We start from the raw sequence: 27,326 nt of genomic DNA, 5'->3' as shown, positions 1-27,326 counted from the left end.
TGAATGACGCGACGAGATTGGGAGCAAATATGTTTACCAGAGAACGAATCCAAGCGTGAGAAGTCCGTCCTCGTTCGCAACGCCGATCCCAGTGAGGTCTTCGGCCGAGATGTCTTCGAGTTTTTTCATGGTTTCCGTGTACCTAGCGTCGCTATCCATGGACCTATCGAGATAGTCAACCATTAACTCTTTGAGCGTGACGAGTGTAACGAGCTTGTTGAAACGCTTGAATGGCCAGCCTTTGCGAGTCCGGGGAACGTTGACAAAGTAGAGACATCGCTGTCCAGAGTGGTTCCACTGCAGGAGACGTTAAAGTCACGTGAAATCACTCCCGAGTTTCGATTGTCTTTCAGAGCAGAGCTCGCTGAGGGTAGGGCCAGAACGACTTGAGTAGATGGGGTAAACATCTGGCAAGACCTGCTGCACGTAAGTAGTACGCCGCGAGGGATGGGCGACGGGGTTAGGGTTGCGATGCGGGATCTGGACGACGCGCAGGGTCGCGTCTGCACCGTGCATCGCTGATTGCTCGTCGTCCTCTGCTCTGCCTCACCACCACCACCACCACCACCACCACCACCACCATCCCGCTCTCGCCCGCGCCCTCAGCGCAAGCCTTACTCTCCCACTCGCTCGCCGGAGGACACGATGTCGCGCTTCGTCCGGGCCTCCAAGTATCGGTGCGCACCGCTCTGGTCTCCCCACGCGCTCTCCATATTCACTCGCTCCCAGCCATGTCTTTGGGCAGACGGGCAAGAAAGAGTACGGCTATGACAACGTCAAGGTCACCAACTCTGCCTGGGACACCAACGTTGTCGCGGCGTCCACTGTGCGTGCTTTGGACCGCGCCCACGGCCCCCGCTCATCCGCCCCTCGCAGCGCTACGTCTCTCTCAACTGGCAGTCATCCGGCGGCGGCGCATTCGCCATTCTGCCCCTCCCCAACCCCTTCGCGCCCCTCCCGACCGGCTTCCCGTACAAGCTCCCCGACATCGTCCCCCTCGCCCGCAGTCACACTGCCCCTGTCCTCGACACCGACTGGTCGCCGTTCAACGACTCCATCGTCGCCTCCGCCGGCGAGGATGGCAAGACCATGATATGGAAGGTCGACCCCGATATTTTTGAGGGCTGGGGCCTCGAGAACTGGGAGCCCACCGACTTTGACCCTGTCGCCCGCATCGACGTATCCCCCGCCGCGTCGGCCACGTCCTCTTCCACCCCACCGCAAACAATGTCATCGCGACCTCTACCGGCGACCACGTAGTCAAGCTATGGGACCTCGCTGCCCCTGAGGCCGCCAAGTCCGTTCTCGGCGGCCACGCCGACGCCATACAGAGCTTGTGCTTCAACCCGTCCGGTACGCTCCTCGCCACCACCTCTCGCGACCGCAAGATCCGCATTTTCGACCCGCGTACCGGCGGAGAGCCCGTTCGCCTCACCGAGGGCCACGGTGGTATCAAGGTACGCGCTCTTACCCATGCCGCGATCGCGTGCGCCGCAATCGCGTGCACTCCGCGCCTTTCCGTGCTGGATCTCATCCTTCCACCGGTATCTTTTCGTAGGGCGCGCGCGTAGTCTGGATGGGCGACAAGGATCGCCTCGCGACGACCGGGTTCAGCAAGATGAGTGACCGCCAGATCGCGCTCTGGGAGACCGGCAGTCTCAGCAACGTCAAGATGATGACCATCGACCAGACGTCCGGCGTTCTCATGCCGTTTTGGACCGACAACAACATCCTTTTCCTTGCCGGCAAGGGGTAAGTCTTTGCATACTGATCACGTCCCACCGCTGACCGCCTGGGGCAGCGACGGCAACATCCGCTACTACGAGTACGAAAACGACAACCTCTTCCCGCTCTCCGAGTACAAGTCCTCGGACCCCCAGCGCGGCATGTGTTTCCTTCCTCGCCGTGGCCTCAGCGTCTCCGACTGCGAAATCGCGCGCGCCTTCAAGGTCGCGGCGTCCTCTATTGAAGCCATCGGCTTCATCGTTCCCCGCAAGGTGTGTTCTTTGCTCCCTGTGTAGTCAGAGTGGTACACGCGCCTCGCTCTGTCACCCCTGTTGGGGGGAGGCTGGAAAGGGGAGGCCCCTAATCTCGCTATCGGCGAGCTGTGGTGCGGACGGACCTATGGCGTAGGCATGAAGAACATGCGATGAAAAGGTCACCTATCTCCTTGCGCGATAGGTACAGACCGCTGCACATCGGCCGCGCAGAGGCGTTGTGCCTGAAGCAGATGCCCGGCCGTAGGCGAGCGACGAGGAGGAACGAGGATGTGCCATTCGTGCGGGTGAGGAATTAGTTGGACTGGTCTTCCGCCGTGCGCGTTGTGCGCGCCTGTTGCGATTGCTCACGGAGAAGCTGCAAAGGAGTGGACACCCACAGATGGAGGCGATGCGCGATGGGGGAGCAGACTGGATGAGTTGAAAGGAGACGTCTCCTCCCATTGACTGTCTTGCAAATCTTGCGCAGTTTTTTACACAGCTGACTCTTTCTTTCAGTCTGATTCTTTCCAATCCGACATCTTCCCACCTGCACCGTCCGCCGAGCCTTCGCTTACCTCCGCGGAATTTTTCTCCGGCAAGACCGCACCTCCAAACCTCGTCTCCCTTGAGGACGGCTCCATTTCTACGGGCGCCACACCAGTTTCGCTTCCACCGTCTTCTTCAATCTCTACACCCGCACCCGCCCCGACCCCTTCGAGGACGATGACTGCGCCTCCACCGGCCGCTGCTCCCCCTGTAGCATCCATTCCCTCGATTTCAGAACCCGTCTCTGCATCGAGGTCCACGCCTATGACGCGCCAGGCCTCGACCGACGTAAGTCCTCCACCCTTTTCTGCTTGACCTAAGCTCACGCGACCCCGCGCCCTAGGACTCGGCGGTATCTGCGTTGAAAGCGGAGAACGCGCGGCTGACGGAGGAGCTATACGCGGCGCGTGAGGAGACCCGCGATTGCCGCGCGCAGATCCGGCAACTCGAGCTGCAGGTCGAGGCGGTCCGGGCGAACGCGCGCAAGGCCGCTGCACTCCTCGATGCCTAAGTGCCGGGCCGTCGCGGCTGCCATGGCGAAACGGAGAGTTTCGGAGCGCAGGTTGCCAGAGGTGAAATGTGGGCTACAGTGTCGCTGCTCGGCGATCTTGCAGGATGGAACAGGAGGTGGAAACTCGGGGGAAAACGGGCCGTAGGTTGGTGTGTTCGATTATCCAAAATGAAATGTATGTGTCCGTTTGCGGTTCTGATTTGCGCTGTGCCCGGAGAAGACTTGCGTCGTCTCAGGTCAACAGGTCGATGCAGTCTCTCGTCTCGAATACACAGCGTTATGGGCGTCAACTCAGCCATTGTACCCATGACCACGCGAGCTGTGCGCAGATGGTCTTCTGTGCTCCTGGTCTTTGTTACAATCTGCGCAGTGGATTGTGGGTGCGCAGCCTGGGGACCAACACGGCCTCATGCTGTGCACCCATCGACCGCTTTCGTCCAATCATGCCAACAGCCAAGACTTCTCGAGCGCGCCTCTAGCCTGCGATGGACGCGTTCTTGGTACGCTCCAGCGCCTGGCTGTTCTCGCCCCCGCCGACATCGCACGTCCGCTCACCGTGCGCCACGGCCACCTTGCATGCAGCAAAAAGCCCCTTTCTATCGGGGTGTCCGAGGCTGTCGGCCGGCCCGTACTCACTGCCACCGCGATAGATCCCGATGCACCGCTTTCGTCATGCCCCCTTTTCCCTTTTTCTTTCCGTCTTCCGACGCGGACTCCATGTCGCGGTGGTGTGCAAGTCCGTCCTTCGAATTCTTCCGGCGGCAACGGGCCAAGTCTCTACTCCCTCGGGGATGGACAACCTGCGGCTGGGCTGCGGCGAGCGTATGGTCATACCCGCAGCCCCCTGGCAGCGGTGCGGCGCAAATTGTTTTGCGGGTGTTGTGTTCGAACCGGGTGGCCACAGCCTTCGCTGCTTTGCTCGTCGCCAGCCAGCCGACCATGGCTTGCAGCCCGGTGCGCGTTCCCCGATCCGCGGCTCTCTCTCCCGGTGCAAATACAGATGCAGGACCAGATCGAGCCTAAGTGTCTCAGGCCCGCCGACAGGGAAGGGAAAGCCCCTCTTTTCTCTAATAAAGAGCGGATGTCGATGCCGCGTCCCACCATTACGCCTGAAGCCGTCGCGGTACGTTCGCTGTCGTCATGACCGCGGATGTATATCCTCTCGCGCGCTCGAACCTCCGCCTCAGCACCGCTCCCTCCCATTCTCAAATATGCAAGCGCCACGCTCTCAAGCGGAAGCGGATCGACGAGGATTACTTCAACCACCCATCTCCTCGCCCACTACGCAGCAACACTGGACTCAGCCGCAGCATGTACACCCCGAAGTCCCCACCAGTCCTTAACACCGACATCCTGGCTGAATTCCTCCTCCATCTACCTCCATATGACGCACTCATCTATGGGTCCACTTGTTACTTCCTTCGAGACAGGGCGGTCCGCCAAGCAGTCTCCAACGTGCGCTTCGCCTCCGCCCCACACCTCACCAAGTTTTGCTTGTTCATGCTCGCCGACCTCTCCCGCATGCCGTACCTCCGACATCTAACACTCCTCCGTCAAGTCGCGCACGCTCCCACAGAGCAATTTTTGGCCTCTATTGCTTCCCTCGCACATCTCCTCCCGCACGCAACTGCGCTCGCCACGCTCATCCTTCCGGATGCAGATTTGTGGCTCGGTCTCGAGGCCCGCCTCATTCCCGCACTCGTATCCCTCCCCTGCCTCAAGTCGCTCGACCTGCATTCGCTCGGCGATGACACACAGTCGGCTCTGTCCCGACTTTGCAGCGCCGAAACCCTGCAGCGCCTGGTCGTCGACTCGCAGTGGGTGACGCACCCACCAGAAGGCAGCGTCACCTCCAGCATGCACCTACCCGTCATGCCGAACCTACACACGCTCGTGCTGACGAGGTGCCAGAATCCACCACCTCGGAACATCCTCCCAACACTGTTCCCCGCGCTGCGCGTGCTGCAGCTCACCGAGGTGTCTTACCCTCCCTCCCAGAGCGAGGTCTCTCCGCGGAGCTGGTGGCTCCCACCAGATTCACCTCCGGCGATACCATCGGAAGAGCCCGAACAAGGGAGTCTCGACGTCCTGTGTGGCGACATCCCCTCCCTACGCTCACTACAAATCTCGCGGCCCGTGCGCGCGCTCGAGCTCAATCTCACCCTCACGCCGGAGCACCCAGCGGACCCGGAACCCCTGGCGGAGGTGTTCGGCGCGGCGTCCCCGCGGCGGCTCGCGCTCCGGATGACGGCCTCTTGCGAGCTGCCCTTCTGGCGGCTCTACGCGCCCGAGATGCCGCGTCTGCGCTACCTCGAACTGGTCGTCATCGACGACGGCGCGATACCCCCGGAGCACGCAAGCTGGCTGGTGAGTCCCGCGCAGGCGTCGTCCTTGAGGTGGTACTAGCAGTACTCACCCACTTCCAGGACGCGCTCTCCACGCCGGGCTGCTCATCTCTCTTCGCGCTCGCGATCGATGTACGAAGCTTCCCCAACGTGCAGACCGGTGTGGGACCACCCGTGGAGACGGCGGGCGCGCGTCCGAACGACCCTGCGCGCGTCCTGGCATGTCTCCTGCGCGCGCTTCCCGGCGCGCTCCCGAACCTCTGCCTCCTCGCGCTCCGCGTCAGCGCGAGTTCGTGCCCCATCGACTCGGAACCTGTTGCGCGCGGGGGTGGCCCGTTGGGCGGCACCTTTGCGGGGAGTGCCGACTTCGACCCCGACCTCGACGCCATCGGCGCGTTCGACTGGTGGGCCGCGGAAGCGCGCCTCCCTCGCGGGTGTGCCCAGGATGGGGGTCAAGGGAATGGGAAAGGCGGCGGCGGCGGCGGCGATGTGCGCGGATGGCGGAAGCTGGATGCGCGGGTCGGGCCACGGCTGTTTGTGGGGTTGCGGGAGGGGGAGCTGCGGTTTGCTTCTGTGCGGGACTTCGACGGTTTTGTCGCGTCGCGAGTGTAGTTTCTTGTTTTTGTGATATTCGTCAAAACATACATTACATAGTGTTTTCGCTTTAACCTAATGCATTTCCGTTCGGAATGGCATTCACTTACCCTCGCGTGCACAGCATCGACCTCGAAGCCGGCCGCCGCGTGATCGCTGTGGTGACATAGATGTACTTCATGCATCTCCGAGCTCGCCATCCCGCGTGTCGCTATACGCGTCGCCGCGTCGCCAGAAACCCTCATCCGCGGTGGCGCGCTGATCCGTAAACACATACAAGACTCACTCCATTCTCGGCCCTGCGGAAGGGTACCACACGTTCGGGATATACCAGAAGCGATCGGACGCGGCGAGCAACCTCAAGATCCGCTCGCGTGAGAACATGTATCGTCGCGCTGCGCCATGATGTGGCATTCAGGCGATCCAGAAACGCGTTTCGCGGAAGCGTACCGGGAACTGCTCCCCGGGATGCGAAGGCATAATGCTGTTGCAGCTTCGCCCGCGCCCGGGGACAAGCAGGCCGACAACATGATTAGGCATAAACAGCATCGCATATTGGCGCGTATGTCTCCCTGAAATACTCGCCTGCTGATTAGGAGTCCCCTGGCAAATGTTTCCGGATAATGCACTGTGCGCGGGAGTCTACGTGCTGGTCGGACGAGGGCGCGGCGTGGGAAGATGTAAGTGCTAAAGCGTGCAGCTGCTGGCGCCTCCTTTCCTCTCCTTTCTTTACTCACTTTGCAGATCCAGACTGCCCTGATGCCCCCGTTCGCTCACCACGTCGTAGCCGACACTCCAGAAACGTGGCCGTGCAAGAGGTATGACCGAATTGACCAACTCGTGACGCTTAAACAAGAGGTCTTCTACGATTATCGCAACGACGCTGTTAGAACTGTTGATGCATGGTATGCGATGGAGATATCAGGCATGGAGAAACTCAGCCCGGAGGAAGTGAGAGTCAAGACGTTTGAAGGTCATCCACTCTTCATGCTCGAATTTGTCCTACGGTGACTATTTCCCAACCCACGCCTTACGTTGCGGCCCCAGTGGTGTTGCTCGAACTGACTCCTATGTTCCTTTCAGGGAACTTTCGGGGTGTGAATACACCAAATCGATCCAGGGGTGTGACCTTATACGCATACTTGAGGATGCTGTGAAGATAAGCCAAGGCGTCCAAGCTGGGGAACCCACCGTTTGCAAAAACGACCTCTTCGCCACTCAGCGTCTGTGCGCTGCCATAGCCTGGATTTCGTTCCACGCATACTTCGATCACGCAAAATTCGGCGGCTCTCTGTACTCCGCTCGGGAGCTCACCAGCCTTTCGAGTGCCGCAAACTACTGCGATCTCGCAGTTCGGCTCGGATTCATCCCGCGCATCGCCTTGCGCGTCGCCGCCTACCTCGAAACGTCCGCGGCCCTCTGGGACGCCGACCCGTACAAGTTCAAGGGGTTCCAGGACTTATTTGCTCTACGGAAGACGTACCGCGCGATCCGTACAGAGAAAGACCAGAGCGACCTGAAATACAGAATCAAAATCGTTGGGCGCGAGAACATGTATCGTTGCGCCGCCCCCGGATGCGGCATCCAGTCTCTTCACAAGCGGGCTTTCCGGATGTGCACCGGACGGTGTTTCGGGCGATGGAAGTCGTACTACTGCAGCGCCGAGTGCCAGCACAACGTGTGTATATGCTGCTGTATTCCGGTGAACGTGCTCAATGATACGAGAATACTCTTCCAGCACTGGGAGATGCACCAAGTGTGCTGTCGCAGCGGTACTCCCTAGGTCATCTCCGAAGACGACGGGGACCCGGACTGGGTCGACGTGGGGACGTACGACGCCGCTATATACAGGGTGATAGATTCCCGATCTGCCCCTACACCCCGCGAGCCTTCACGTGCACGCGCTGACGGTGAACTATTCGTCGAGTTCACGCACCCGTACCCACGGCATCCAGAAGGCGAGATTGTCCGCGTCGTCTCTTCCACCTTGCCTCCTCGTATTCTACGTCAATACCGGGAACAGTCTTCGGAGATTCTCCGCTCGTGCTTTTTGAGTGCCAGGCTGGGGAAGCCGAAGGTGCAGTATATGTTGGCGCTACCCTCAGTTGCGAGCACTCACCATTCCTCCGTGCGCAGGAGCGGAGTGTGCTCGACGGCACATTCGCGGTTGATGACAGGTGGTGGGCAACATAGAGGTGTCTACCGTAGTATCTCTCGCTGCTCGAGCTGTGACGGATCAACTTATATCGCCTCACGAAGTCTCAGAACCCGCGAACTCGTGTGGCAATGTATGTGACCTGGTTTTCTTGCTATCCTTATGCGGAATGTAACGCGAGAAACGTGTCGAGCCTGGTTGGAGCCTGGTACGTGTGCAGTGGATGCAAAAAGACTGGATGTTTGTGGATCGACAGGATCCGTCGTGGGCGGAAGATGGGGGATCCGGGGTCCCGGGCAGAACGCCGAAGAGGGGTGCCAGGGGCCCGTTCTCAACCAAGCGGCCCGGGGGCGCGCGTGGCAGTTTGCGCCCACCTCCAGAGTGCAAAGAGCTCGTCCGACCAACGCCAACGAACGACCACGATGGGCGTCATCCACGAAGTCGTCCTCAACCTTCCGGAGCGTCCTCTATGGGAAGACAGGGCTCTCTGCGACCTCAGCTGTATCCGACGAGAGGTCTGCTTCGACTTTGTCGGCATGGATGAACCCGACAAGGATATCTCTGACCACAACCGACTTACTATGGATGCCCTCGTTGATGGCTGCAAGCGCATGGAAGCACCAGCCATGCTCGAACTTGCTTTGCGGTAGTTTCACTCTAACTCATGCTGTCCCTACCACCAGCTGACCCGCAATTTCCTTCCCAGACTTCTAGCAGGCTACGACAAGCCCGCAAAGCTCGGTCACATCGAGTCTTACGACCTCCTCACCGCCCTGTCTCCACAACTGTGGGAACCACGGCTGAAGCCACGCATTAAGGTCCCCCTGGAGGAGCTCAAGGGATACAAGCCGCTGATCTCCATGCAGGCTCTCGCCGCTCGCGCCTTTTTCTGGTTCCGCAAATTCTTCACCACCACCCGCGCGACCCACGGCAGTCGCAACAGCCTCAATGCCATCTCTTCCAGCCACCCCTACCCAGAGGTCCTTGCCGCCGCCGGGTGCGCAGAAGGCGCGATACGTTTCAGCGTCGGGCATGCCATACCGCACATCGTCGTCCGCATCGCCGACTGGATCGCCACCTTCGAGGCCCGCTGCACCGGGACCGACATGCAGACCGTACGGCCGTTCCAGCAGTTCACGGACATGTGGAGGGCGTACGGCACCTGGAAGACACGGTGCGCGTACATCGAAAGCCAGCGCCTCGCCAAGGTTCAACGGACGCCGAACCGCTACCGGTGCGCGGTCAAGGAGTGCGGCATACAGGCCGTCACGGGCACCGCGCTGCGAAAGTGTGGCGGGCGCTGTCCGCCCGAGCGCAAGCCGCACTATTGCAGCTGGGCATGTCAAGAGCGGGTGAGTGTCCGATTGCCAGCGTCTGCTTCACTAGTGCTGACGTGGCACGGTCTGTCCATGCAGCACTGGGCGGTACATCGCTTCTTCTGCAAGTCAGGCCCTATGGACGAACACATCCCGGAAGACGACGACGACCCAGACTGGATCGATGAGGAACAGTTCGACAACGAGTTCCCATATGTTCACCTTCCGGATCGCTGTGTTCAGTCGGCGTGGCCAGATTCGGAAATATTCATAGACATCCCTCACCCGAGCCGATACCGACAAGGACAAGTCATCCGTGTGCGCACGTGGTCGCTGAGTCCGGACCTCCTGGGGTCGTATCGTGCGCTTTGGACGGTTCCAGAGTGGAAGCGGAAGTTGATACGCAAGGTGTGTTGTCCTCTTTCGAATGATCATACGGAAGGCTGATATGCGAGTAGGCTGCTAGGAAGCAGCTGTCGCCCCGTGTCTCTGGATGGTTCTAGTCATTTATCTTTATCCCTCGAGCTATGGGTTTTCATCATCTAGTATTCTACCTTGCTTTCCACGCTTTGCATAGAGTAGACGTCTCGTCTCTGATCGCCTCATCTTATAGGTAGTCCTCGCGGCGGCTCTTACGTGCGGTCTCTAGTATCTGTTGATCTATTCACTGCTTTTTGAAAGTCTGGTGATGCGTATCGTTCGCCGCTCATGTGGCCTCGACGTCAATAGCTTTCACATTCCGGCAGTTCAAACAGCGGCTGCCCAGGGATCTGCAATCGCAGTAGGCTCTTTTTCCGCTCATGGCGCTGCTGATATGAAACATCCTGTGCAGATCATTCAGACTGGATGCAATGGTCGCCACTCCTTGTCCCGACAGGTTTCGTCTTTGATCTGGTATGTGTAGCTGCGACGGCCACCGGGCTGGCGTACCAGTCTCGCCACTGCATACCAGGATGCGCGAGCAATTGGGCTGTCCATCCTCGAATCTTGCAGTGCCCCGTTGAATGGCGGCAGTGTCAATGGAGTGCGCTCCTGGGCATGCCGTGATGCGCCACCGTCATCAGCGCAGCGATAGCCATTCGTGGTCCAAGGCGGTACCACTTCGAAATACCTCCAGCCCGACCGTGATGGGCGCGCGGCACATGATTCGCTGGTGGGTGCGAGGACGGACGAGCGAGTGCGCTTTCCGGGCGTGCGGTGCGGTGCGGCCGCTGCGCGCGACGGGGAGCTGACCGGCGTCCTAAGCGAAGCGCACTTGCGCGAGCGTCATCGAACTCTAGCTCGGCCCACCGCCTAGGTTTATATTGGCGATGCGGAGGAGATGGGCGAGCTTCTTCCCCCCGTCCCTCCTCGCCCTCACACCGGCTGGGTCCGCCTTGGGTTCCTCTCGCGCCCCCGTGCCCTTTTTCACTTTTCTTCCTCCCGTCCGTCCTTGGACGCCTTTCTTTCTTTCTGCAGGCCTGTGGCCTGTTCCTTTATTTTGCAACCTCATGACGCCTCCCCTAAGACGGATTAGGCGCCGTTATCGCGAACCGCCCACCCTTTCCGCGCCCCCACAAGCGCATCCCCAATCCTTCCAACATGCCAGACGCCAGCAGGCCTCCGTCCCTCCTCCCCCGGGTGCAACAACGACTTCGACTTCGCCTCTACCAAACGCGCCCGTGAGCGCGAAGGTGAGCGGAGAGTTCATCGCGATCGCCGCCGCGACCTCTGTGCTCCTCGTTCTCCTCGCCATTTTCCTCGGCTACTGGTACAACCTCCGCAAGCGCCGTCGCGCGCTCCAGGAGGCCGGCGTGGGCAAACGTGAGTTTCCCCCCTTCCTCCTTCATTCTCGCAACTGATCGTGCCATACACGCAGCCCCGCCCGTGCCCCCGAAGGACCCCGTCATCATCGAGGCACCCGGCCGGTACAGCACCCCGATCTCGCTCGCGTCCGTGGGCCCGCCCGCGTACGTGCACTCCCCGATGTCGGTCGGGTACGCGAAATACTGGCGCGAGCGCTGCGACAAGAAGGCGCACGCGAGCGGGAGCGAACACGAGCACGAGACGGAGCCCTCCGAGCCGACAACGACAGACACGGCGCAACTCCCGCCGCTGCCCCCGTCGCCGCTGCCTCTGCCGACACCACCGCCCGCGGCCGCGGGGACAGAGCGTACGTCGCAGATGCTGCTCGCTCCCGGCGCGTTCGCGGTCACGCCAATGGCGGCGACGTTCCACCTCTCCACGTTCGACGACGCGCGCCAGCGCGCGGACCTCGCGCAGTGGACCGGCGCACGCCGCCTGCCGAGCCCGCCACGCTCCCCGAACCCTGTCTCCATACCGATGCCCTCGCCTGCGATGAGCCCGCGGAGGGCGCAGCTGAGGGTCGTGAACGTGGGCGCGGTCGAGGCGCGACGGGCGGCGCCGGCGCCGTTGGACTTGGGTGGGCGGGGCGCGCGCGCGCCGGTGAGCATGGTGGTCGAGCGCGGGGAGCACTTGCGTGCGCTGGATTCGGGGGTGCGTATGAGGTTTAGAGAGGTTGCTGCTGGGAAGGGGATGGAGGAAACGCTGGACGAGGAGAGCGACGAGGAGGAGGAGGGGCAGGTCGTGGTCGTAGGAGCGCACCGCGAGCCGGAGGATGAACCGGCACTTCCTCCCCCGCCGTACACGCCCAGATGAGGGGTGCTAGTCCGAGGCATTCGTGTTGTTGAAGCCATGTTATCACGACTCTTACGACGCTCTGTGGATCTATGGACCAGTTGTCCGTGTGCTAGTAGTGTAATTGGCTGTATTATATTTGTTGAGTGTTTCCGCATCTGATCGGCGCTCTCCCGGGGGGCAGAAGGTTGAGCTGTGGATGTCGCAAGTACACGATCCCTCTTGCCCGGAGGCAATTCATTGCAGTTCGTAAGCAATGCGGCACGTGCCGTATACTATGATCCTGTCATTCGTCACTGGTATTCCACCACCTTTCTTCCTCCGCAAATGTACCCTTGAGAACACTTGCGCCCTTCTGAGTGACGATCGGCGAACGAAATCGCAGGAAAGACGGACAATAAACATACCCTTTTATCGTCGCGCACCGCATTAAAGCCGCACTGTTTCAGCAACTCTATCGAGCGATCCCTGAATAAACGCAAGATCAGAGGGGACATTGTCCGCGACAGGACGCGGATGATCTCGCCGTCCGGATGGCGTGAGCGTGGGTGCGTGAACTCCACGAACAGAGGGCCACGCGACGCGTCGGCGTCCCAGCGCTCGCAGGTTTTGGAAGCATTGTTCGGGTCTGCCTTGTAGAACGAGTCATCGGTAAAGATGGCTTCCTGGGACGCGATCTTACAGCAAACTTGATGAAACGAATCGACGCCGCAGTGAGGCCCCAGGGTCTCCACCCATGCCGCGACGCGCAGGGTGACGACAGGCGGAATGAATTCGCGCGTGCCAGTGAGGATGGCGGCGAGCTCAACTGCGTTGCGGAGCGAACTGGACACGCGTCCAGAAACGCAGTTACTGCTGGCCGAGTGTCCATAGATGTCGAGGTGTCTGTGAAAGGACAACCATATCAATATCGCAATAGCGCGGCTGCTGACGCCCACGTCGCTGTTCTGCTCCGCTTTTAAGATGCCGAAAGCGAATATATACAGCCCTTTGAGGCTGAATGCCTTGCAAGGCTCGCATCCCGACAGTTCCCTGTCGGACAATGAAAAGGAACCACGTGTGGCGCTTTTTCAAGAATAATGCCTGATGAAATACCGGAGGATGACTTCGAGCACGAAAGGATTACCAGGATCAACGTCGAATAATGTATCAGAGGGGTGCTGTTCCAGAAGAGCTATCTGGACGGAGTAGGTCACAGTTACAATCATTTGTCAGTGCGTCAACGAAGATGTGATGGACTGAGGGAGACATTGGGTGTAGTGGGTTAAAGTTATGAGGGGAAGAGCGTGAGTCGTATTGTGTCGAGGCCACCGATGATGTTCCCACACCTCGGAATTCGCCGAGTCGTTCCAAATGTGCCGCTGCAGATGCCTATGGGCATCACCGTCGGCGCATGGAACAGTGCTCCTCATTGAGTGGGTGTGTGTTCTCAACGCGCTTGGGGTCAGACCTGCCGACAGTCTCAGAGGAAGAGCACGCGCGTCATGAGAGCAAAAGAGACGAAAATGCATAGTACCAAGCCGAAACACCAGTATGATAGGTAAATATACAATCCTGCCGTGCTACAGTTTTGCGCCCCCTACCGCTAGGCCGGCTGGTGTCGGCGTCGGCAGCTTTGGCACCATCTTGTTGTGCGTCCCAGAGATGCACAGTCGGCCGTGGGTAACGTCCCATATCTGCAGAGAGCGACGGGGCGCCGAGGCGTTAGCAGAAAAGCACACGAGAAGCGCGGACGTCCTCAGGGGCGGAGGGCGCACCTCGACTCGCGACGCGACCGTGCGCGCGCCGAACGACGTCGTCGTGCTCACCACGCTGAGCTTCGCGCCGCTGTGTAAGCCGAACCCGGGCGTGTGAGCGCGTGCGCCTCGCCGGCGATCATGGAAGCGGGCGTGAGAGCGGGGGACGTACAGCGGCGCGGGTGCGTGGTACGTGGCGACGATCGACTGCGAGACAAAGTCGGCGGGCTTGCCTTGGACCATGCCGAGGAACGCGAGCCCGACGGACGAGCATCTGTGGGTGTTTGCGCGCGCGCGGGGAGGCAAGGAGATGAGCGTCAGCGGCAATGTCGGGATTGCGCGGGTGACGCGCGGATCAAGGAAGAGATGTCCGAGAGAGAGAGGATACTGACACATCGACGATGAACGCCGTGCAGCCGCCGTGCATGGTGTTTTGCCGGTTAATCATATCTATGTACACGCGGGGTGAGCATGCGTCACACCCACAGGCGAGTGCGATCCAGAAAGAGCGAGAGACGGACCGTGGTCAACGGTGGTGGTGTAGACGACGCGGGACTGCAGCTTGCGGTCCTCGGGACGTCGGTGGACGGAGGCCTCGGTGAGAACGAGGCGCTGGCCTGTCGAGTGCGCAAAGCTGACGTCCTTGATGTGGAAGTCGGAGAACTCGACGATCTGCCTCTGAACGGCGGGCGGGACGTCGCCCTTGAAGATGACGGAGGACTCAGCGATCTGCTCCATGGCTGAGAGTGGGTGCGTGCAAGAGAGAGGGAGAAAAGCGGGGCAAGCGGAGGGGTGGTGGTGGGACAGGAAAATGGGGGCCGGAAGGGTTTTTGAGTGGGAGCGCGAGCGCAAGCGAGCCGAGCAGGACCTGGCCGGGGCCTCCAGGTGCGAGCGGCGTGCAGACGATCGGTCCAGTCCTCCCTTCGGTCAGAGCCACTCATCGCGTGGGGCCCGAAGTTGCGATGCGCGGGTAGACCCGCGAGCCGAGATGTGCGGACAGCGCGGCGGGAGTGTGGTGGCCATGTGGCCGCCGGCCGTGGAGGAGAAGACGAAGCGGGGAAGCGGATGGCCCAGTAGTGTGGGTACCGGCGACATTGAACGTGGAGCCTTTCCCGACTTTCACGGGCTGCACCGGCAACGTCCGCGGGCCGGACCCCTGCCCGACAGCGAGAACTGTGTGTGGAGTGCCCATCACGACTTCTGGAGACGAAGATAGCACGATCCCCGGTGGATATCCCATTGCTGTATGGCGACGATGCGTCAGCCGAGGCTCGTAAGACTCACTCACATGAGCCTGACGTGCCGTGCTGCGCCTGCAGATCCCCTAAGGATGGCCTTGATCCCGCACCCGGGCGCCGCGCGTCCTCGCGCAGATGGATCTTGACTTTGGAGTCCGCGTCCCACCGCTGTTGGCCATCTTGGACGTCCCGACCCATTCGGAGATGCGCAAAGAGGTGCGAGGAACGAAGTCGGGTATGTCGGCCAGGTCGGCAGAGTAACAGGCTTTGTTGAGGTTCTGTTGAGGAGCCTGCGGTGCCGATCAGAGTAGCGGGAGCCTCCAAGGACGATGTGGTCGAGGTACACGTTGAAGAATATGTAGGATATGGTAAGGTACTGGCGACGGAGCAATTCAAGGTGTTAATAGAAGAGCGCAGCTCTGGATTGGAAGGCCCACCGAGCGGATCAGCGCGCGAAATATCCTTGAGCGTGTTTCCCTTTCAACCCGGTGCTGCCTGGAGTGCAGGTTGGTATCGTTCTAGCGCTCAAGTTCAATAGCGTATGAGACGTACGTTGGTGCTGATGAGGTCGTGATTCAGCGCAATAGGCTCTTCCAGTTTTCGGAACCATACCAACGGGGAGGAGTCATGCTAGCGTTGGAAAATGAGTTGGGATAAATTTCCCAACGTGGCGACAGCGCAGCGCTCGGAGGCGCCAGATATCTTCTCACGCTTCCTCCGTGTCGGTCCAGCGCACCCGACAAAATTACCCTTTCGTATCCACCTGGAGTCCAGCCAGACTTTGCGACACATTTCAGGCGAGACGACGTCTTATGTGGCCGCCCCATGAATGTGTGAAGAATCGAGCAGTGGACGAAGAGAGCCGTAGAGGCGAAATGACGCCGGATGACGGACAGGGTGTCGGATAGGACGACGATGGTGGATAGGATGATAGATTGGATATCGATCTAGGACGATACGGCGGCATAGTACTGTACAATGCGTGGGAACGTAGTATACATGACTAAGCATACTGGTAGTGCCTCGGATGAGGGCGTACACCGGAACACTAGGAACCAACAGAATGAGGCGGACAGCGACGACTTATGACTTCAGTCCCCGACGCATATCGATCTTCTTCTCGCCCTTTGTTGTCTTCGAACAAGCCAGTCATCCCATCGTCCACTCGATGACGTCGACACGGCACAGTCCGCGGCGTGGGAACTCCTTTGGACGTCTGCAGTACGACACTTTGAAGCTCAGCCTTTGTTCGTATCGGCAACTCCGTCTCCCATCGATTCGTCTCCTCTGCGCTCTTCAAGTACTCGTCTCAGGTCTTCAGAAACCCTCGATACACGTCGGCTATCTGCAAGCCAAAATGCCTCCGCCGGTGATTTGCCATGTCGTCGCCGACATCCCCACCGCGGGCCGCTGGGAGCTCAAAGAATTCCCAAAGCTCGACGATGTCGTGACTCTGAAGGATGAGCTCTTTTATGACCATCGCGATCATTCTCTCGACAGAGATGTCAAATACTCGGAGGCAGTACAGCTACTCCGACAGTACTCAATCGAGGACCTTCGCGTCGCGGCCGAGAACAAGAACGGTCCCCTCACGCTCGAGTGGGCGGTCCGGTAAGTCGCTCCGTGAGCCCCTCCTCAGTGCCTCGTTAACCCCCGTGTCCAGCCAAATGGCTCGCTGCTGTCCGCTCGACACGATGCAACCCATCGGCGGCAAAGTCCGAGAGCTCCTCGAAGACCTCGGCAAATCCGACGACCCCACCCCCGCAGGTCGCCTCCTCGCGAACCGCGCGCTCGCCGCCGCCGCCTGGACCAACTTCCAGTTCTTCCTCGACCACCACATCTTCGGCGGCACTTTTCACTCGGCCCGCACGCACCCGGGGCTTACCAGAGCCCTCTGCTTCTGCGAAGAACTCGCCGCGCGCGGCTTCTTACCCCCAATCGTCCTCCGCGTCGCCGAGTGGCTCGCGTCTTTCACTGGCGTCCTCGGTGTCGACCCTTTCGGCCTCCCCGGGTTCTGCAACCTCGTGCACCTCCTCGCGGCGCACCGCGTGCACCGCGCCGCGCTCGACAAGTGGGGCGCGGACCGCGCGCGGAAGATCAAGGGGCGCGAGAACATGTACCGCTGCGCCGCCCCGGGGTGCGGGATCCAGGCGGTCCACAAGCGTGCGCTCCGGAGGTGCGCGGGGCCGTGCGCGGGGCGGTGGGAGGCGTACTACTGCAGCACGGAGTGTCAAGACCGGGTAAGTGTCCTCGCTCACTTCTTCGACGATTGCTTGCTGAGCGAGGCTTGCGCCGCATAGCACTGGACCATGCACCGGGTGTCGTGCCGCCGTTCTGCGCCCGAGACTATCGCAAACGACGACGGCGACGCGGACTGGGTCGACGAGGAGACGTACTACGAGGCTGAGTTCTACGGGAAAGATCCCTGCGACTGCTCGAAGTGCCCGGTCGCGAAACCTGAGCACCGGTGGCGGGCGCGGAACACCGGCGGTATCTTTCTGGAGTTTGAACATCCGTGGCCGCGTCGGAGGGAGGGAGAGATGATACGCATTGTCTCTTACTCTCTGGCCCCTCGCATTCTCCGTCTGTTCAAGCAGGAGTTCGTGGAGCTCATGTGGAAATGCCACCTGTATGTGAGGACCATGTACGGCAAGGAACCGTTTTTCCAGGTACGTCCGCAACAACCGACGAGGTATCCTTTTCACTCACGACTTTATAGAAGTTTCCGGTCCTAAAGAATACATTCGCCGAGCATGTAATGGTATGGTGGCGATGGTGAAGGTAGCAGCGGTGAAGCTTGTACAAAAGGCGTCCCTGCAGTACTAGATCACCAATCCAGTGTCGGAACGTTGTAGGAACTTGTGCGTATTGCTGAAAGGTCACAGAAATGACTGTACATTGGAGGATATTGTTAGTGGGTGGCGTACAACCTTCCCTAGTTAACGTCCAACGTCTGAACCCACCGGTAAGGCCGGACCGGGGCGTGCCGCACGGTCAGACGCCGGATGTGGGCGAGCGCGCGCAGCCGTCCGCTGTCTCCGCCAACGACGACCATGGCCAAGCCCACCGGCTGGGATCCGGTCCTCATCCTCTCCCAGATCCTCGCCCTCCAGACCCTTCACTACCTCTCCCTCTCCCTCCTCGTCCCGCCCCTCCTCGTCATCTTTGCCGATCCCACCTCGCTCGAGTATGAAGGCGGTGCTGCCAATGTCGGTATGCTCTCCCTCGCCCGTCGTCCGCTCCGCGCTGACCCTTCCCCCTCCCCTCCCCCTCCCCGCACACCCCAGGGATGATCCTTGACTGGCGCGAGATGGCGGGCCGCCCGACGACCCGCGCCCTGCCCGGCGAAGGGCCCTGGAGTGCGTGGAACGCCGTCTGGAGCGGCGGCAGGCAGGTCGGGCTCGGGTCCGCGCAGCAAGGCGGCCTGCGCAGCTTTGATCCCGTCCGATGCTGGCTCATCGTCGCGTGCTGGCTGGTGGCGTCGGTCGCAGAGTACGTCTCCCTCGTCCGATCTCGCGATCGATGTCGCGCGTGTTGACCGACCGCGTTACACCCAGCGTGTACTGCCTGTATGCGCTCGTGCGGCGGCCGCGGCTGGTGCTCGACTTTGCGCTGACGCTGCTGTTCGTCCACCTGGTGTTGACGACGTACTACACGGCTGCGTTCCCGACGTCGGTCTTTTTCTGGCTCGTGGTCGGGGCCAGCACTGCGGGGACGGTCATTTTCGCGGAGCAACTCTGCGTCAAGCGGGAGATGGATGAAGGCCTGGTTGTGACGGCGCCGACGGACAACGGAGAGGACAACGTGGAGATGGGCCACCTGCTGCGGCAAGACTGAAGATCCTTGGAGACCCACTACCGTCATCTCGGATATCCATCACAGCGTACCAAAGGATGGTACGTCTATTGAACTTCTCCCTGCTGAATTCACACCGATCTTGTCTTAGATCGTAGTTTACTTGGCTTCTAATGGGCGGTAATTGACACGCGTCCCCGCAACGAGAGTCACCCTTACGTGCACGCACGCAAAATGTGTGAGATCGAAGCGTCAACAACCAGCATGCATTCTGGCTGCAAGAGGGTGGCGGACGTGGTGCGGCTCGGCTCTCCTGTCACCAGTGACTGAATGACTACAGCCCCTTCTCCTCTTCTCGAACCGTCCCTGCATGCCATCCAAGACGTTTCGTGAGATCAAGCAGTAGACGTGCATTTAGCGTGGAGGTTGTTCGGAGCTAACGATCGGTTTATGTGTTCGAGAATCGTGCTGGTGTGTGATCGTACGCTGTCTGCAGGCTTACGCGTCCCGCACAGGTCCCCCTGCTACGTTCGAAATCGTGGATTGCCCAGCCGTCGTTCACGTCCTGCTTCTGCGCTCCGCTCGTCGTTCCGCCACTGAAGCTATCTTCATCCATCCATCATGCATCGCTGCCGTCCATGGGGACCTATCGGTCGCGAGGTTTCTCCTGATTGGTTCGTGTCCCTCGCATGTTCTGCAGAAACACGTTCCTCCCACGCGTATGGCAGATGTGTGTGTGGTTACTTCACGAACGCCGTCAAGTCCTAGGACCACGGCGCCGATGCACCTTCGCAGTGAAGGAGTGGAGCACGATCGTCAGAGTTCTGTGGTTGTCGGATGGCGGTATGTGGTCCATGTTGCAGATGAGCATCTGATTCGAAGTTTGGGCACGACCAGATCATTCCGAGCTTGGATATTAACTACAGCGTCCTGCGGGGTGCAGGGTTCGTGTGTGCACTTGCCAGGCTCGTGCCCTTTCATATCTGCGCCACATCGCGCTGGCCTACTGATTGCTCGCAGCCCGAACGCCTGCGTCTCCGCAGATGGATTCGATATGTCAAGGCAGTCCCCGGTGCAACCGCCTCAATCTATCTGTGAACTGATCTAGGGCCCATAACGCCCGCATTCTTCCTTGCAGTTCCGTTCTATTGTCGTGATTCTGCACCTCGCGCCTCTCGGTAGGCCGAGAACGCTCGATTCGCGCTGCACGGCCCCCGCGCTGACTATTATCCTTCTCGGCCCCCATTTCCTTAGGTTCCCATCGTCGCCTATAAGGTGGCGATTAATGACCGCCCTCTTCTCGCTCCAACTCAGCGGCGATCTCATTAGCGCCCTGGCCGCAGGTGCTTTGTGCTGCGACAGGAAATCGTGACACAGGCGGCACAGATCAAGTGAACGTCGAGCGACCTCGGGAGGACGAGGCAGGTACGGTCCTTTCACCCATTTACTCGGGACACGCTACTCTTCTTCGCCAAGGCTTCTGGGCTGCCTATGACGATCGAAGATTTGGATTCTGGGGCGCGCAGCCTATTCCCGCGCACCCCTGAATACTATCGCCGACCAGTCATTGCGCCCACCTTCGGGACCGTAGTCGCGCGGGACGGGGTCTAGGCTTTGTACACATGGACGTGGGTTCTCGAGGTCGACGTTCTGACGAGCCGGATGCGAAACAATGGTTGGGTCCGGTATCAAGTCTTACCACATTGGGCGCGAACGCTTGGACTCGAGGTCGGTCTTTGAAGATCGGAGGCCAAGGCCGTGGGCGGAGCGGTGGTGAAGGTGGGACAATATGCAGGCCGAGTCGGACTCGTGTGTTGATAGGGAAGGTGGGCGAGGTGAGTCGATTGCGGTTCATCGGTTCAGCAATCACTGTCCACGCTGCAGGTCTTTGGGCTCGTGCGCGATCGCAGCCTGCCAACTCGGGTTCGGTCGCTTCCGCCTCGCGGCGATGTACCTCACAGCGGGCGACCAACAGGCGCGAGCAGAGCAACATGCCACTTTCGGTTATGTGGCTGGGATTGCCTTCCGGTGTGTGTTCGACGAACCATCTCTGCCGCTTCGGTGACTGCTGCTCCTGCTTCCTCAGCGATGTCCGTCGCGCATTAGGCAAGGCGGGGGCTCGGGCTCTCGCGATCGTGCAACTCCCGTTCGTTTACGTATGCCGGGCCGTGGCGGGCGAGCGTGGAGGCCACGTCCCGCGGCGCGCATGACCGCCATCAGAGGTCCATCACGGGCGGGCGGCGGGGCGGAGTTGAAATCTGGGCTGGGGGCGCTGGAATGCGGTCGTGCGTGCGCGGTCCCCGCGCGGTCGTCAACAGTGTGGAGTCGAGCCCTGCGGCAGCCCAGCCGGGCTGGCAGTGGAGGGTTTGGCCGCGCAGGGCCGCGCACGGGCGTGGATCCACGCCCGCCTCGCTTTCCCCCTGGCGTGTTGATTCCCGGAGGAGGGGGGGACGGGGACGGATGGACGCGTACGTACCTTGTACGACACCCGCCGCACGGCCTGACTCCTCACGCCCGCCCCTGCGCACGGCGCACGCACGCATGCGAAGCGCGCAGTCGTGGGGCGGACCGGGATGCGGGGGGGCCGCTGCCTTCTCGGAGGCGGGTGCGTATGAGGGGGTGGGAGCGCGGAGGACGTTGGTGGACCGCGCAGGATTGGTGCATCCTGGCCCACGCGCGTGGGTCGATGGCGGGCGACTCTGCAGCGCTGACCTCGGGCGAGCGGCGCTGTGGGGACCCGGTCCGGGCTCCGCAGCCGCAGACGCCTGCGGGCGGGCGACGGCGGGCGCGGTGGACGGGTGCGCATTTGGGCCCGGCTGGGCTGGGGGGCACTCGCGACTCGAAGGGGGCTTGTTGTTGCCGTTGGCCGTCCGTCGTGGTGGCACGAGGCGGCGCGCTTAGGCGGGATTATCGCGAATACGCACCCAGGGCGGAGAGTGGCGGCGGGCGAGGTTGGGCACTGCCGCGCAGAGTCAGGAGGAGGCGCAGGCGAAGGTACGTACCCTCTCCCTGTCTCAGCTGGAGGAACACGCGTAGACGGGCGCTCATCCCATAATGGCAAGAGGCTACGGGCGCTTAGGTGTTCGTACGCGGGACGAGAGGCGCGGGGACAGACGCTACCGTAGCGAGGCGGGCGCCAGTCGGTTTCCACTAACGAGCTGTTCATCCGAGCACGAGGCACGCCCGTTACATATAAACCCCTCCGCGCCCACCCTTCCAGCCCTCCCGCTCGCTCCCCCTCTCTCCTCCACCGCCCTTCCCAATCCACCAGCCCGACGCGCAGCCATGCAGGCTCTCAAGGGCCTCCTCTCCCCCTTCGCCGGCAACAGCAACCCCATCCAGGACACTCTTGTCAGTCCCAGCCCTCCCCATCCCCTTTCTTCTTCCACTCACTGCCTCGCCACGTGTCCTTCCAGAAACTTGTTGTCATTGGCGGTACCGTCGAAACCGCGCGGAGAGCATCGGTCTCGGCTTGGAATGGTTTCATTGACTGTGAGCGTTCCCGTTCCGCTTCGGCGTCGTCGACCCACCCACGCGCCTGCGCCTTCAGCGTTCTTCTTGACCGCGCACTTCAGCCAAGAAGACTACCCATATGACTGGTGCGTTCCCTCCCACTGCCCCACGGTGTCAGATGGCGATTGAGCTGACGCGCGCGCTGCGGCACCCAGGCTCATGCACTGGCTGTCCAAGGTCAGCGTCACCTTTCGGTCTGGCATGCAGACGCTCATATGGGAACCCGGATACAGCAACCCGCGTGGGGGCGCAGCCGCGAGTTCGACATCACGACGCGCTCCGTCAGCCGGCACGGGCTCTCGCAGAAGACGACGGGCGATCTCGAGGAGGACGAGGAGGACGGCGAGTTTCAGCAGGGGAACGGCAGGAAGCGACGAGGTGAGCCGGTCCCGCGCGCTGCGGCGTTCCGTGACTGACCGAACGTGTGTGCGTATCGCCGCGTCCGCGTCTCCGTTCTGTGCGCGCAGTCGCCATTGTGCCGAGCATGGGTAAGTCTCCCCTGCGGTAGGAGTCAGTGACTTCGCGCTGACGGGCCTTCGCAGACACGACACACACGATATACTACCGCGGGCACTGGCTGAGGGTGCGTACACGCGTTTAGAGTTATCATTCGCCCGTGGACGGCGGCGCGCGTCCCCGCACGTTTCTTCTGATGGGCCCTCGCGATCGCGGACCTGATGGCGCATCTCCCCCCAGATAACCCGCACTAAGCGGTTCCAAGACTACGGCTCCTGCGCGGAGCTCAAAATAAGGTAAGCCCCCCGCCCCAGACTCCGTGCGACGCGGACGCACGCGTACTGACGGCTTCGCCTCGCAGCGTCGTCGCGCGGAGCAACGACATCCTCAAGCGGCTGGTGCTCGAGGCGAAGCGGGAATACGAGAAGGACGCAGAGCACCGGGTGCACATCTTCATGGCGGACACGTACGTGGATTTCGCTCGGTTGATCTGCGCGGCGCATGCGGGGAATATTGGTCTCACCTCGGCTCGCGCGCCAGCTCGTACGGCTGCTGGCGATGGAATGGCGCCCGGCAGAAGCGACCGATGAGCTCGATCGTCCTCGAGCCGGGCGTGAAGGACATGATCCTCGCGGACTGCAAGGACTTCCTCGCGTCGGAAGATTGGTGAGTTTGCGCGCGACCCTGAGCGCGTTGACGTCTTGAGCGCGAACGCTAACCGCCGCCGCGTTTGCGCCGCAGGTACGCTGAGCGAGGTACGTGAAGCGTCGGCGCGCCGCTGGGTCACGCCCAAGCTCACTGGTCCTGGGGTTGTGATTGCGTAGGAATTCCGTTCCGACGCGGATACCTGCTGCACGGAGTCCCGGGCAGGTACGCGCGTTCTCCGTCTCGGTGTGCTTTCAGCAGCTGATCTCCGCACGCGTGTCCAGTGGGAAGACGTCGCTGATCCACAGCCTGGCTGGGGAGCTCGGGCTCGATATTTACGTCGTTTCACTCTCGTCCAAGGGGCAAGTGGTCAGTCGAATGTGTGCGCGACAGGTGACTGACCGTGCGAGCGCAGGATGAGCGACAACACATTGACGACGCTTATGGGCAATGTCCCGTCCCGGTGCGTACCTTGCCCAGCCCTGCGCCGGCCTTCGCGCCGGATTCGGGAATGATGTGGCCGCGGCCGGCGCTCCTTACGTCCGGACCATCTCCGCTTGGAGCCTGCTGACCCGCGTTCGCAGATGCATCCTTCTGCTCGAAGACCTCGACGCGGCCTTCACCCGGGGCATCTCGCGCGACGAGTCCTCAACGGGCGTCCCCACCGCGGCCGGCAGCTCAAGCAGCACCGGGAGCAGCAGCAAGGCATCCGCAAAGAACAAGGAGGAGAGCGATGGCTCGACGCTCTCCCTGAGCGGGCTCTTGAACAGCCTCGACGGTGTTGCGGCCGCCGAGGGCAGGTGAGTCGCGCTTGATTCCGATTGCGTCTCGGCCCCCGTCTGCCTTTCCCCGCACCCTTCCCCGCCCTTCCCTGCATCCTCTCGGGTCTCGGGTCTCGGGCCTCGGGCTGTGGGCGGGATGGACCGCGCGCGCGCCTCGGTCTGTCGCCGCCTGCGTCTCGCCGCGTCCTTCTCCCGCCTCCGATGCGCCGCCGCGGGGCGCGCCTCCGCCTGTGCCCGTAGCCACGGTCGTGCCATCCCCATCTGCCCAACACGTCTTCGGGCCCTTCCCCGTTCTGATCCTCGCACGCACGCGTGTCGCGCTCGCCTCGCCTGACGTGTCCCGTCCCGCGCCTCCCACTCCGCTTGCGTGCACACCGACCAGGCCCTACATGCTGACCCGTCCCCCGTCTTCCTCGCGCGCAGGCTCCTCTTCGCGACTACGAACCACATCGAGCGCCTCGACCCCGCGCTCTCCCGGCCCGGGCGGATGGACGTCTGGGTGAACTTCAAGCACGCCACCAAATGGCAGGCGGAGGGCATCTTCAAGTGCTTCTTCCCCGCCCGCGCGCCCGCCGCAGCCGCCCCCGCCGCCGTCGCGAGCGAAGACAGCAAGGGCAAGGCGGCGACGAAGGAAGAGAAGGAGGCCTCCGACGCGGCGCACCTCGCCGAGTCCAAGCGGAAGCGCGCGGCCGCGCACCGGATCCCGCCGCTGGACGAGGAAGAGATCTCGGCGCTCGCGAAGCGCTTTGGGGACGCGATCCCTGAGAACGAGCTGAGCGTAAGTCTCTTCGGCCGACCTCTTCCGCCCTCTGCGGTTCGTGGCGTGGTGCGCCACGGCGGAGGCGGAGCGCGCGCTGGACTGCGCGGAACGGAACGCTGACGGACATTCCTCCAACCTCAGGTCGCAGCGCTGCAGGGCTACCTGCTCCGGAACAAGACACGCCCTCGCGAGTGTGTGGACGAAGTTGCCGCCTGGTGAGTCGCCCATTTGCCCGTCCTCGCTGCCTCGCCAGGCGCTCGGCTGACGGTGACCAGGGTTGTCTCCGAACGCGAGATGCGCGAGAAGATGAAGAAGGAGAAGGAAGAGGTGAGCGCCGCGCGGCCCACAGCATGTCTCTCGCGCCCGCACGTGCTGACGTCACCGCCGCGGCCTCCCAGCGCGAAGCTCGGGAGAAGAAAGAGGCGGAGGAGAAGGCGCGCAAGGAGGTGAGTTCTGCTCCCCGCCTTACGTCTTCGTGACGACCCCCGGCGACTCACCTCGCTCTCCCCGTCCGCAGAAGGAAGAGGCCGAGGCGAAAGAGGTGCGTCGCTTGTCCCGTGCGCGCGCGCGTGCGAGCTGACCCGGCCCCCGCGCGCTACAGAAGGAAGAGAAGGCGGCCGCCGCGAAAGAGGTATGATCGCTCGGGCCCGCCCTGCTCCGTTTGCGTACGTCCGTGGCCAGCGCCCCCGCTCACTCGTTGCGTGGACAGGCGGAGAAGGACGCTGCGGTAGCAGCCGCGGCGGAGAAGAAGGAGCGCAAGGCGAAGCGCGTCGCGGGGCTCAAGAGCGCCCCGGCGGTCGCGAGCGAGTCGTCGTCGGACTCGACGACGACCTCCGACGCCGAGCAGACGAGCGGTGCGGACGCGGACACGGAGGAGAGCGTCACGTCCGAGGAGGAGCAGGACAAGACGAAGCCCAAGAGCGACAAGTGGGTCGCCGTCAAGCAGCAGCAGCAAGAACCCGTCGCGGATGCGGAGCCCGAAGACGAAGAGCCCGTGCCGGCCGAAGTCGAGGCCGCCGTTGCTGCCGCCGTCGCCGCTGCGGCCGCAGCCGCGTAAAGCGATAGCTCGCACCCCACCCTGGGTGCTCCACACACCCCCGCGCACCCCTTCTCCAGGACCCGGACTCAGGAACTCTTCGTGCTGTACTACCGCTCCTGTGCTGTGTGGTCTTGCTGGTCGATGCTCCGCTCCGCCGCCTCGTCCCTCGTTCTCGCGATACGCCCCTCTCTTGCCCGTCTCGGATCGTGTACAGTCCTCTCCGGCTCGCCGCGCCCGTGCCCGCACGCCGGCCAGCCCGTGCTATTACCGTTACCTTACTAGATGCCCCAGCCCGTCCGTGCCACGCCCGCGCCACGACTGTTTGTACGTACCCTACCGCCGTTGTCGATTGACGTCCCATGTCCACGCCTAACCATTCACGTCCACGTCCACGCTCATGCCCATGCCCGTGCCGCCGTACGCGTGCGCCCATGTCGACGTCCCCGCTAGCTTGTCTCCTGTCTCTCGTCGCTGTAGAATGCTATCGCTTCGTTGTCCTACTAGTGTTCACCGCAGGCGTTCTACCTTGCCGACAGCGTGGGTGCGGTTGGGCGCACGTACGTACGCGTGCGGGGCCGAGAAGTCGGCCACGAACGCTCTCCGCGGCGGCCCGCGTCACTACGAGTAGCGTGTCCCTCGGGCTGGCCAGGGCTGGCCGCACGCACTCGCCCGCCCGCCTCCCTTCCAAGTGCCCTCTTAGCTCCCTCCCCCTCTGCGTCGTTTCCGCCCAGGGGGGTGATGGATGAGGATGATCGCCCTGGGCCACAGGCTGCAGACGTACAGTGCGCATCAACCGCGTCGTGCGCGACGCAGTGTGCGCCCCCGGCCGACCCTGGCGCTTGCGGCCGCGAGTGCTTTCGGCGGGCGGATGCTTTGATAGTACTTGTATTTTGATCTAGAAGGGCTGCCTAAGGGAGACTAGCCGGGCGTATGACAGGTTCGAGCACGGAGGCGAGCGGAAAGAACGTGACGTCACGGAGGGATAGGGCGTCTAAGGGACGTCGTGATGTCGAAAGCAGAAGATCGCTTGTGAAGAGAACGTGCAGAGGGCAGACAGGAAGCTTGAGGCCCTGAGACTTGAGAGCTTGAGATGTGGGTCCCCCAGCCACCGAAGTGGGTGGAAATGACGCGAGGTTGAGGGAGAGCCCCGGCCGGGCGCGTGTTTGAGATTGGACGGGATTTGACGTGGGGGCATTCTGCGTGGACTGGTCACCTAGAATGCAGAGACCGACTGGGTCAAGTCCGTCAGCGCGAAGAGACCAGGGTGCACAGCCAAGGG

General features: G+C 61.8%; 7 protein-coding genes across 7 annotated transcripts; 6 read left to right on the top strand and 1 right to left on the bottom strand.

Moving 5' to 3' along the window:
- Positions 1-645: 645 nt before the first annotated feature.
- Positions 646-3,036, top strand: BXZ73DRAFT_107067 (microtubule binding protein; the record flags this gene model as incomplete). The annotated part of the gene is made up of 8 exons (XM_048016823.1): positions 646-677; positions 730-826; positions 877-1,179; positions 1,266-1,457; positions 1,559-1,752; positions 1,802-1,997; positions 2,496-2,813; positions 2,869-3,036. 8 exons carry the CDS (start codon positions 646-648, stop codon positions 3,034-3,036), a joined length of 1,500 nt encoding a protein of 499 aa, XP_047872121.1.
- A 1,140-nt stretch (positions 3,037-4,176) lies between these two features.
- Positions 4,177-8,168, top strand: BXZ73DRAFT_107066 (uncharacterized protein; the record flags this gene model as incomplete). Its single annotated transcript, XM_048016822.1, has 6 exons — positions 4,177-5,403; positions 5,463-5,870; positions 6,256-6,349; positions 7,217-7,653; positions 7,759-8,052; positions 8,112-8,168. The coding sequence occupies 6 exons, from the start codon at positions 4,177-4,179 to the stop codon at positions 8,166-8,168; spliced, it is 2,517 nt and encodes an 838-aa protein (XP_047872120.1).
- An 822-nt stretch (positions 8,169-8,990) lies between these two features.
- Positions 8,991-9,893, top strand: BXZ73DRAFT_55655 (uncharacterized protein; the record flags this gene model as incomplete). The annotated part of the gene is made up of 2 exons (XM_048021380.1): positions 8,991-9,482; positions 9,546-9,893. The coding sequence occupies 2 exons, from the start codon at positions 8,991-8,993 to the stop codon at positions 9,891-9,893; spliced, it is 840 nt and encodes a 279-aa protein (XP_047872119.1).
- Positions 9,894-13,645: 3,752 nt separating this feature from the next.
- BXZ73DRAFT_55687 (uncharacterized protein) lies at positions 13,646-14,557 on the bottom strand (the record flags this gene model as incomplete). Its single annotated transcript, XM_048021384.1, has 5 exons — positions 13,646-13,759; positions 13,841-13,910; positions 13,992-14,093; positions 14,212-14,269; positions 14,341-14,557. The coding sequence occupies 5 exons, from the start codon at positions 14,555-14,557 to the stop codon at positions 13,646-13,648; spliced, it is 561 nt and encodes a 186-aa protein (XP_047872118.1).
- Positions 14,558-16,414: 1,857 nt separating this feature from the next.
- On the top strand, positions 16,415-17,792 carry BXZ73DRAFT_82020 (uncharacterized protein; the record flags this gene model as incomplete). The annotated part of the gene is made up of 4 exons (XM_048023628.1): positions 16,415-16,668; positions 16,721-17,297; positions 17,358-17,686; positions 17,777-17,792. The coding sequence occupies 4 exons, from the start codon at positions 16,415-16,417 to the stop codon at positions 17,790-17,792; spliced, it is 1,176 nt and encodes a 391-aa protein (XP_047872117.1).
- A 318-nt stretch (positions 17,793-18,110) lies between these two features.
- On the top strand, positions 18,111-18,894 carry BXZ73DRAFT_82019 (integral membrane protein S linking to the trans Golgi network-domain-containing protein; the record flags this gene model as incomplete). Its single annotated transcript, XM_048023627.1, has 3 exons — positions 18,111-18,270; positions 18,345-18,549; positions 18,615-18,894. The coding sequence occupies 3 exons, from the start codon at positions 18,111-18,113 to the stop codon at positions 18,892-18,894; spliced, it is 645 nt and encodes a 214-aa protein (XP_047872116.1).
- A 3,243-nt stretch (positions 18,895-22,137) lies between these two features.
- Positions 22,138-26,065, top strand: BXZ73DRAFT_107061 (uncharacterized protein; the record flags this gene model as incomplete). Its single annotated transcript, XM_048016821.1, has 22 exons — positions 22,138-22,203; positions 22,269-22,344; positions 22,403-22,451; positions 22,521-22,542; positions 22,599-22,743; positions 22,833-22,853; positions 22,908-22,948; positions 23,062-23,117; positions 23,183-23,287; positions 23,362-23,487; positions 23,563-23,576; positions 23,646-23,691; positions 23,751-23,846; positions 23,882-23,929; positions 24,051-24,266; positions 24,672-25,026; positions 25,150-25,223; positions 25,284-25,335; positions 25,407-25,454; positions 25,526-25,549; positions 25,610-25,639; positions 25,718-26,065. 22 exons carry the CDS (start codon positions 22,138-22,140, stop codon positions 26,063-26,065), a joined length of 2,058 nt encoding a protein of 685 aa, XP_047872115.1.
- Between the last annotated feature and the right edge of the window lie 1,261 nt (positions 26,066-27,326).

This window comes from Epithele typhae (assembly GCF_022376455.1).
Source record: "Epithele typhae strain CBS 203.58 chromosome Unknown BXZ73scaffold_98, whole genome shotgun sequence".
NCBI classification, from domain to species: Eukaryota; Fungi; Basidiomycota; class Agaricomycetes; order Polyporales; family Epitheliaceae; genus Epithele; species Epithele typhae.
This window is presented reverse-complemented; position numbering and strand designations above follow the sequence as displayed.